The sequence below is a fragment of the Medicago sativa genome, chromosome 1 (genome assembly GCF_051527215.1).
Source record: "Medicago sativa cultivar Bolivia chromosome 1, Bolivia_mono, whole genome shotgun sequence".
NCBI classification, from domain to species: domain Eukaryota; kingdom Viridiplantae; phylum Streptophyta; class Magnoliopsida; order Fabales; family Fabaceae; genus Medicago; species Medicago sativa.
Genome location: NC_140749.1, coordinates 30,313,833 through 30,324,823, shown reverse-complemented (window position 1 = coordinate 30,324,823; position 10,991 = coordinate 30,313,833). Strand labels below are relative to the sequence as shown.

Sequence of the window (10,991 nt, the reverse complement as noted above, 5' to 3'; positions counted from 1 at the left end):
CTAACAATAAAAATTCCGATATCGTTAGTTTTAAATCCAATTAGCCTTATTATTATATTTTGTCGACCGAGTGATTTATGGTAGTTATTAATATTATAAGTTATTATCCTCTTGATTGGTTTTTATTTTAAATCCTTTTGTGATTGATAATTGATTCTCACACTAATCTATATTTTGCTTTCTTGATTTGTTTTTATCATCCAGTGAATGAGATAATTGAACACTGTGGGGAATTTTATTTACTTGACTGATTGTTGGAGCAACTATTTGCAAAGAATCACAAGGTATGCTTTATAGTGTTGTGTTTTTGCTTTTTGCTTCCATTTTTGTGGCTTAGCTCTACTCGTGCACTTGCCTTTGCTAACTGCTATCAAGTTCTGATCTTTAGTTAGTGGTCTTAATGTTCAATATAATCCATTGATATTTATTGTAAGAAAGACTTGCCTTCTAGAGAAGAAGAAGAACTTTTAAAGATCACCTTTTTTTATTTTATCTTTTAGAATGAACATTTGTTTTATATGATATTGGATTACATGGCTTTTATAATTATTAGATTGAATCCTTCAAAAAAAAAAAAAATTATTAGATTGAAATGTGTTGTTTTTATGGCTGTTGTGATTTTATAATTTAATATCAGAAATCCAAATCGAAACTTAACAAATGGGATACAACTTTGTAAAAAAATTGCATTTTAAAGGGAGATAGAAACTCAACTTTTGAACCAAATTCACATTCTTTTACAATATTCACAATTTTCTACCCCTCCCTGTTTTTATTTTATGGAAATCAATGTAGTATGGATCCTATAAAAATAAATATGATTGTGTCAAATAGACTGTCTGCATCTATTTCAATTTTTTTTTAAGCAATTATTCCTAGAAGTTAAGAATTAGTTGTCTCCGAGAGTATATTACCATCTCTAAGCTATTACCATCACTTTTTGAATTTTAATTTGTTTGTTTGAAGTTTGAGCAATGTATTTAACAAACAATTCAAATTTTACTTTTGAAGTTGTCCTGATTTGATTGTCTCATAAAAAGGTTCTGAAGTGATTACTTTTGTTCTAGAGGAAACTAATTCTTCGAACATATAGAAAACTAATTTGGTTGAAACTAAATTTTACTCTTAAATTTGTGCATATAGGAAACTAATTTTGATTATCTCATCAAATCAGCGAAGAAAGTTGAGAAATCTACTCTTTCTCAATTTTGTAATGATATCCAATCAAGTATATGGATCTTAAACAATGCTTTAACCAAGCTACTATATTCATCTGTAGAATAATGACTAGATCTTGATTGATTGCAATTATTTAAAAATTAATTTTGTCATGTGCTTTTATGATTTCAAACTCAATAAATATTAAAATCTTTTTTTCTTCAAATTACTTGACTTTTAGTTCATTTTAGGACTAAGCATCATGACATGCTATAAGACTTTGGAAAAAGGATACAAAAAATGCCCAAAAATGGTTCATCACTTTGTGTTTTAGTATATTGGTAAGGAGAGAAAATGAATACATTTTTTTAGTTCAACTTATATATGGTCTGTGGGAAGTTAACGATCTCTATCCGTTTCTCATTATTTTGTTTTACACTGTATTGCTTAAACTTTTATGATTAGAATTAGTTTTAAATTCAATTGAACATGTAATAGGTGATTAGAATTATATCAGTTATGTTGTTCGACTTCCTTCAAGTATTTCTGCAAATCACTGATTCAAATTGTTTTATTTTTTATTTCTTGAAGCTATTTTGATGCCTGGTTTGAAACAAGAGTAATTGTTTTTCAGATTTCTTCAACTATGTTGTAGTTTTAAAGATTTTTTTCTCTTTTATGTTTCCACTTCTATTCTTATGATTATATTTTTAATCGTTTACCACTCACTCTTTTTGTGATTGTCAAAGTTGGAGTTATATGATAGAGTTTATACCTAATTGAGTTTTATTCAACTATACTTGAAGTAGTTAATCTATTTGCCAGAGTTTTTGGTGTCACTAAAGATGGTGAGTTGTGGTACTTATCATGTGTATTTTTTACTCTACCTGTTTTATGACTTTTTTTGACTTTGATAGATTTTTTCTTCTTCTTTCAATTAAAGATGTCTGTACATTAGAGAATTGCATGAATTTGAATCAAAGAAGCTACGTTTATCTAATTAGGAAATGACTAACATATCAAGCTGTATTTTTTGGTTACTTTGTTTCAGAATTATATAGATACATTTGTTGCTTGACTAAGTTATTGACATTTTTTACTTTGATAATTTGTGGATATACACATGATATGTGGTGTACATTGGAACTTTACTTAGGTATTCACTTTTTCAACTTTATTTAGGCCAAGTTGTATGTGATTTTTCTTAATAGTATCTTAGGGGTTTACAAAGTCAAAGTTGGAGTTATATGATAGAGTTTATACCTAATTGAGTTTTATTCAACTATACTTGAAGTAGTTAATCTATTTGCCGGAGTTTTTGGTGTCACTAAAGATGGTGAGTTGTGGTACTTATCATGTGTATTTTTTACTCTTTACCTGTTTTATGACTTTTTTGACTTTGATAGATTTTTTCTTCTTCTTTCAATTAAAGATGTCTGTACATTAGAGAATTGCATGAATTTGAATCAAAGAAGCTACGTTTATCTAATTAGGAAATGACTAACATATCAAGCTGTATATTTTGGTTACTTTGTTTCAGAATTATATAGATACATTTGTTGCTTGACTAAGTTATTGACATTTTTTACTTTGATAATTTGTGGATATACACATGATATGTTAGGTGTACATTGGAACTTTACTTAGGTATTCACTTTTTCAACTTTATTTAGGCCAAGTTGTATGTGATTTTTCTTAATAGTATCTTAGGGGTTTACAAAGATGAAACTTATTTGGATTAAAACACACATAAATCAAATAATCTGGCCCATAATTGCAAAGGCCCTGTACAAAGTAGGAGGCATATGGTCTCTTTCCAGGGAAAAAAACAAAAATTTTGCAAGTTTAATTTTTTATATTTTCTATTGAATGTGTAAATATATGATTATCATGATTAGTTATTTAATGTTTGTCAAAAAAAATGATTAGTTATTTAATGATTGTGTAATTTGGTAATTTTTTGGATTAGTAAGATGATTTGAATTTTGAAACTAAAAATTTACCCCCCTTTGCTTTTCAAAATTCACTATATCATTAGATTTGAATTTTATTTCTTTTTAGATTAAAACTCCTTGGTGGTTCTTTTAATAGCAATTTTACAAATATTAGTTGGCATGTTACTTATATCTTAAGTGAAACAACTTTATAATCTTCTCTCATACTTATAGTATATTTTTCAAAATTGAAATGTCTGACATCTTTTATATTGATTTGCAGAAAACATCTCTCATTACATATGAAATAACGTCTTTATTTTAAACCAAAGCTTAAAAAGAATTGCAAATGATCGTTCTTATTGTTTTTCTTTAAGTATGTTATTTTCTTGAGAGTTAAAGATCTTTTGTTTTGAAGTGTTTAACAAGAATAAGATATTCTAGGAAGGCTTTGTATATTAATTAATTAATGTACCCGTGGAGTTATGTGCATGGAGGGAGTTTATCTATGGAGGACCAAGTTCAAAGTGCACCATTGCTCGAGAATATGTTGTTATTTAAGTTTAGATTTACATATGCAATGTATTTATAGTCAACATGTAATCAATGTCTCTATGTATCAATAAGGACTATAACATTTGGAAGATGTTACTTTCGTTCCTCTTCTTTTAGGTAAATTATCATTATTATGTACTTAATTACTTTAGACCATTTATGAATGTTATATGGACCTATTGTACACAAGCATGTTTCAAATTATCATTATTATGTACTTAATTACTTTAGACCATTTATGAATGTTATATGGACCTATTGTACACAAGCATGTTTCAAATCCAGAAGATGAACGAAAGTTAAAACAAAAGAAAATAAAAGGAAGAATTGAAAAGATGAGAAAAATCACTACAAAACTTTAAAAATGTTTCTACGTTTGTTGCATTATCAAGGTTCCTCTCTTGACTATTTCCAATTAGCCACGAGTCTTTAGTAGCATGAGAAATTCTATTTGTTTTTATCCATCATTACATACAACATAGGCTGAGTACTCCTTTAAAATCATGCAATTTGGTTTTAGATGACTGAGGGAGGAAACTGGAAGTTAGGGAAATTATATGGCTTTCTTTCATCAATGATAAATAATATATGAATAAGAGATGGTCTCTATTAGTTAATTAATTCTTTACTTCTACAATTTTCTAATTCCTCTACTAACATGAGTCTACCGTCATATCTTATGTTATTGTATACGGTTAACTAACTAAATATTTTGCCACTTTTTACTTATCAATTTATGCATCACGGGAGGCTATAAGATTTAAATTTTTATTAAATGTCCAAAGTTTCATATTCTTTTAAAACATCGAGTTACATGTGTTTCAATTAAGTTTCTATTTAATTAAGTCTACGGTTTCAAATTCCACAAAAAACATAGGAGGCTATAAGTATTTGATTTAAGCCACAATAAATCTCTTCTAGCCCGTGCGTTGCACGGGTGGAAAAACTAGTACAACACATACTTCAATTAATTTTGTAAGTCAATCAATTTATTATTCAACTTAGAGAATAAAAAAAGTAAATAGTAAAATATAAAAGAAATAATTAGTTTTTAGGTAATTACACGATTTTATTACCGTTGGAAGGAAGCTTCCTGGGGTTCAATCAAGGTTACTTATGTTTTAACTAGAGAACAACACGAAAACCCTAACTAAGAAAAACACATTCATTCTTCCATTACATTCTTATTCACCGCTTGTGTCTTTGTATTCACAAAAACCTTCCTTTCACAAACCCTCCGATCAAAACCTAAAATGTGTCAAGGCAAAAGGAAAGTGATTCATCAAGGTGTTGGATTCAAGGCAAAACCATTTTCCGTCAAAGGAAAATGTGTCAAGAGAAAATTTGTTTCCGTAAATGTGGTCGCAAAGATCATGATAGAGTCGGAGAAAGAAAAAGAAGAAAGAGTTAAAGATCATCAATCTCCTTACCAAAAACTTGTTGGTCCTTTTATTGATGATATTGAAGTGAAGAAGACGTTGTCTAATTGGAGACAAATGAAGGGTCAAGTTCGACAAGAACAAAGAGAAGCGGCGCGACTCGAACTCGAGAAGATCCAAAATACCGCTTGTTTTAATGAGAGCATAGATGTTATGTTTGATTTTCACAAACTCATTGGATATTCTAACTGATTTTGCCCTTGTTTCAATTGCACCAACATGAGAGAAACAAGAAGTAATTAATCATTTGTTGTTTAGGGTTTGGGTACAGGTTTAATTAACCAGAGACTATTTTGGTTTTTTTCCTTTTGTATACATTGTTAATTAGGTGATCACAATTGTTGTTGTAACAGCAGTGTCCATTTTTCTTGTCATGTTTCTTGTGTGGCACTACTTGTGTCTACCACATTTATCTTGTGATATGAATGTATATATTGTTTTTTTAGCCATATATTGGGTTACCTTAATGGGTGTTTTGGTGTTTGTGATTAGTTGTGAGTGTGTGACTTGTTTATTTTCTTGATAATACATTTATAATATTTTAATCATTAAAGAATCCAACCAATCAATTAGATTTTTTTTGTATCTTACTAATTTACTGAATTTATTTTAATAATTCATTGATCCAAAAAGAAGTAGAAAATTCCTAGACCGTACGTGTAAAGCTAAGGAGGAAATATCAATTCCAAACTCAACCCCCAAGCTCTTTCTTATACAACAAGTCAACAGATAAAAAGTTATATAAATTTTCATAATCATACATATACAATAAGGAACTAATGATGCCATAAAAGCCATTTAGAAGTGCCTATACTCTGAAACCATCAAACTTCAACAAATGAGTCTAATTTTCACCAAGTAAATGAACTTGTATATGCATTGTAAAATAATGACAAAGTACTACAACCATCCAACACCACGACTAAGTACAGAAAGTGGAACAGCGTAGCATCACCAAATCTTGATACTGCAATAACTATCTCATTAATTTGACTGTCCTCAGAGATTGAAGAAGAACACAGTAGTTCACAGAGAATTTTTGCAAGTCAAAATAAATATAGTCCACAATGCCATAATGATCATGGATGATGGAACACATTGGCATATCAAAATATTGCTGCGCCTAGCTTTTGTGATCGTTATGTTATATATCCACAAATATATAACAACTATGCCCACTCAAGTTAGTCTATATTTTTTTGTTAAAAAAAGGAAAGATTAAAGCAAACCTCAACCATTAGAACAAGAGCAGTAATATTTATACAACCAATTGATGACAACTTATGTAGCAACATTCTTTTTTTTTCTCTTCTTGTTGGTCAAAAACAATAAAAAAAAATGAAGAGGGAAGATAAAAACATCATGTAAGTACAAGAGAAAAAATTATCACCAAATAGTTTTACAAATATTAGTTGTCTCTCGTCAAAGAGAGAAGTGGCAATAATTGGAAAAGCATCACCAACGTTGAAAAAATGACACCTCCATTGAATTGAAATGGATATGAAATTTTGTCAAGCATATATGTACAAAATGTTAATTGAAAAAGTCTCTCACATCCTATACTATATTGTAAAAAAGAAGGCTTTTTGTTGGAACATGTGACATATAGATGCCTTTAAATGCCTTATTAGCACTTTGGTGATATCGGGGTTCCAATGTCATGTGATATTGGCCAACCAAAATGTCACAAGTGTGCAAAATGACAAAAAATCATTAAATGACAAAATGTCTTTGTGAGTGAGAGAAAAGAAAGTAATGATTTTTTGTCATTTTGCACACTTGTGACATTATGGTTGACCAATGTCACATGATATTGACACTCCAATGTCATCAAAGTGCTACCCATAAATACTACAAGACTTTTTAGTTTTTTCATTATAAAAGATTCTTTTAAAATCCTTTCAAATCCTAATTGGACGCTCCTTCTAAATTAAACCCATATGCTTATAAAAAAAACCCTACATAAACACTTTTTGTTAACAATAGACATCATATATAAACCTCAAATGGAGCTTACCAATAGATCACACATATGATATAGTTTTGGAGAGTTCTTTGATAATATGAAGTTTAGTTTGAACACCCATACCTTGTAGGAAAAGCTAATTCAAAATACCTTAATTCAAAATACCTTAATGTGCACAAGTAAAATAGTTTTGATCATAAACAAATTTATTATTTTCTATCATTGAATCAATATATCACATCATAGTGAAAAAAAAACAACTAATTCACATTTTATGTAATATTAAGACTAATTAATTTAATGATAAAAAAATCTTAAAAATAAATAAAACTTATCTCACTTGTGCAATATATAATTAACCTACCAAATTTCGTGATTTATCATCTTGTAGGTACCACATCATGGCAACCACCAATTAAAAAACTCCATATCAAAAGGTTCACCTTATAAAGTCCCTTGTCTCCCACCACATTTTGTTTTCTTTCACCTCAAGTACTTTCCAAATAAAAATAGAAAATCATTTAAATCTTTTTTTTACAGAAATAGCACACCATTTCCAAAAGTATATTATTTATAAATACTTTTTTTTTTATCTTCTTTTCTACATTGCACTCATTCTAGAGAGAGAGAAAATACAGCAGTAGATGCAATGCAACTTACCCAACTCACCCATCTGCACATGTCCTAAGGCTTTAAGGCTATCCAAAGAAAATTTAATCCCACCTTCTCACCACCACAAAACCATAAAACAAATCCTTAACAACTTCAAAGATTTTCCTCAAAATTGCAATGATTTGATACCTTACTACTACACAAAAAGGAAAATGAGTTTCACCTTAAAACCCATATTTCTTTCATTTATTCTAGCTTTATTCACTAATATTAACCCACCTCATTTTGCAAAATCTTCTTCAGATTACACTACATTAGTCTACAAAGGTTGTTCAAAAGAAACTTTTATAGATCCAAATGGAATATACTCACAAACACTTTCTACACTCCTTGGTTCACTAGTTTCACAATCCACCAAAACTAAGTTCTATAAAACCACTACTGGTAGTGGCCAAAACAGTATAACTGGTTTGTTCCAATGTAGAGGGGATCTCACTAATTCTGCTTGCTACAATTGTGTAAAGAAACTACCAATTTTGTCCAACAAATTTTGTGGCAAAACTATTGCTGCAAGAGTTCAACTTCTTGGTTGTTATCTACTATATGAAGTTGCTGGTTATACCCAAATATCAGGTATGCAGATTTTTTATATTTTTTTATATCAATTTAGTGTTTAAACTATCAGTGGTGGAAAATGGGGTTATTAGTGTTCACATCAATAATAATTTGAAAAAATGGCATAATTCAACGTGATCACGCGTGTCTGTGTCGGACACCACACGTCGTCCATCAAAAGTGCTGGGGCTACCACTATCTTTTATTTAATCTCTAAAATATTTAAATATAATAAGTAGGGTGAGTACTTAAAATTATAATTTTTTTTAACTAAGGTTGACAATACTATCCAGAAATAAAAACTGATGACATTCATCATAATTGCTGCTAAGTTGGTGATTAGATTGTTGTCGGTTTAATACGAGCTACATATTTATTTTCTGTTGTTATGATCAAACTGATATAAATTAATTCATTATTCCAATTGTAAAAATGACAAGGACCAGTAACATCTACTACTAAGAGACGATGTGATGTCTGTCGTAGACGAGGTTTTACACCTTGTTTAAGCACTTGTCCATAGTGGACCACTTATGAAGGAGGTCTATATTAGAATTTCTCTAATAAGTAGTCTCTAAAGAATGTGTAATCGGTCAATTTGGTCCCGACTATTTTGACAGATTTTATATACTTCATACGCTATGTATTATCTTAATAGAATGACTAAATTGAAAAGGGGAAATTTTTTAGAATTAAAGTGACATTAATGACTAGAATTTTCCTCGAGAGAATTTGAACTATGTCACTATGAGCTTACAAGATCGAACTCTTTTGGATGAGCTGACAAGTTTTGTACAAATGTTAGGTATGCAGATGCTCTATAAGACTTGTGGGATAACAAATGTTGCTGGAAGTGGTTTTGGGGAGAGAAGAGACGCTGCTTTATCAGCGATGGAAAATGGGGTTGTTAGTGGTCATGGTTTTTATACAACTAACTATATGGCATTTTATGTTTTGGCACAATGTGAAGGTGATATTGGTGATTCTGATTGTGGACAGTGTGTGAAAAATGCTGTTCAAAGAGCTCAAGTTGAATGTGGCAACTCTATTTCTGGTGAAATCTTTTTGCATAAGTGTTTCATTAGTTATGGCTATTACCCTAATGGAGTTCCATCTAGACATTCTTCATACTCCTCATTTTCTTCAGGTAAGAACTAATGTTTAACACCTACACATTGAACCAAAATTTGGTGTTGGGAAAAGGTGAAAATAAGTGTCGATTTGTATGGTAAATTTTGACTAATCTGTCATACTGTCCTTGCCCTTTATGACAAATGTTGGTTAATTTCACAATGAGTAAATATATGAACTAGTCGATAAAATTGTTGTAAAATATCAATTTAGTTCATGGCATTATAGATATTCAAAATTGATCACCGAAATTGTACAATTTTGATCAAATTCGTCGCTTGGTTGATATTTTTAGGACTAGAATGACATTAAGTTTGTAATCTCAGAGATGAATTTGAAACTAAGTGACCTGTTGTCTGCGATGCATTTGATAATAATTTCAAACTGAGGGACAAACTTGATTAAAATTTTGTAATTCTAGACATCATTTTGAAATATTGATGATGTGGGATACTAGATTGATTAAAATAATTCTGCTCCCTAAATTTTCCAAGGATTAAGGAAAAGTTGCTAGTCTTCTAAGTATGATCATATTGATTTGATGCAATGACAGGGCAAGATCCAGGGAAAACAGCTGCTATAATACTAGGAGGAATTGCTGGAGTGGCTTTTCTAGTTATATTCTTGCTATTTGCTAGGAATTTGACAAAGAAACACAATGGTATGTATGAGTTATTTATGAACTCTTATGTTTATATTTTAGTCTCATCTCATGTTTTGATTCTTATTTACTCATTCTGCAATATCATTTTATCTTCCACAGATTATTGATGGCATGCTGAAAATAATTTGTGACAAGGAAAAATTCTTCTTGTGATGAAAATTTGCTTACATTTCAGCTTATTTATAAGGATGAATGAAAGCTGGAAATTTTTGTGGTAAATAGAGCTTGACTGGTTTGGTACAGAAAGAATATCAGATGCTTCAATGTAATTATTGTTGTAATTACATAGATCTTCTGGAAGTGCTAAATGTTCAGAAGGGTTGATATTATTTGACATTCCTTAGTGGATGAAAATTTTGGGGCCATATCCTTGTTGAGCCATGTGGGTGACACTATTATTTTCCCTCTTCAATTTTCTAGTTTTTCATTGACTTTATAATGCTTTTGGAAAGTTTTTGTTTTTGAGCAATGCTTTTGGAAAGTTGCAAGTTGCATTCTCCCTAGCTTTATGTCTTTCTCTACCCCTCAAATACATAGAATCATAGAAGTTGAGGTTTCTTTTTTCCTTTTTGATTTATACTAGTTGGAGTGCTATTGTTTTTGTGTAGGGAAAAATTTGGTTAGACGTAATAATCCACACTTGGTTAGGATAATTTCTACCTAAAAAGATTAAAAACGTCTCATGGTTAAAATAAATCAAATTAATATTTATTTATTTTTATTATTCAAGGAAATGAAAATTTTACTTTTCTACACACACTTTGGTCCTTTCAATTTTTTGTTATATTTTAGTCCCTCAAATTACAAACATTTTACATTTTGGTACTTTAAATTACAAAAATTATAAACGTTATCCTCTTAAATTATAAATGTTAGACATTTTGATTCCTTAAATATCTGTTGTTTCTAACTTAAGA

At 29.8% G+C, this 10,991-nt stretch overlaps 1 protein-coding gene and 1 long non-coding RNA gene across 2 annotated transcripts; both read left to right on the top strand.

Annotated features, from left to right (window-relative positions):
• The first annotated feature begins 2,077 nt into the window (after window positions 1-2,077).
• On the top strand, window positions 2,078-3,769 carry LOC146954183 (uncharacterized). Its single transcript, XR_015012224.1, has 2 exons — window positions 2,078-2,494; window positions 3,376-3,769. It is a non-coding gene; the product is annotated as an uncharacterized LOC146954183 (long non-coding RNA).
• A 3,768-nt stretch (window positions 3,770-7,537) lies between these two features.
• Window positions 7,538-10,577, top strand: LOC146954182 (plasmodesmata-located protein 2-like). Its single transcript, XM_085715027.1, has 4 exons — window positions 7,538-8,297; window positions 9,085-9,426; window positions 9,964-10,071; window positions 10,174-10,577. Exons 1-4 carry the CDS (start codon window positions 7,697-7,699, stop codon window positions 10,179-10,181), a joined length of 1,059 nt encoding a protein of 352 aa, XP_085571153.1. The 5' UTR covers window positions 7,538-7,696; the 3' UTR covers window positions 10,182-10,577.
• Window positions 10,578-10,991: the final 414 nt, after the last annotated feature.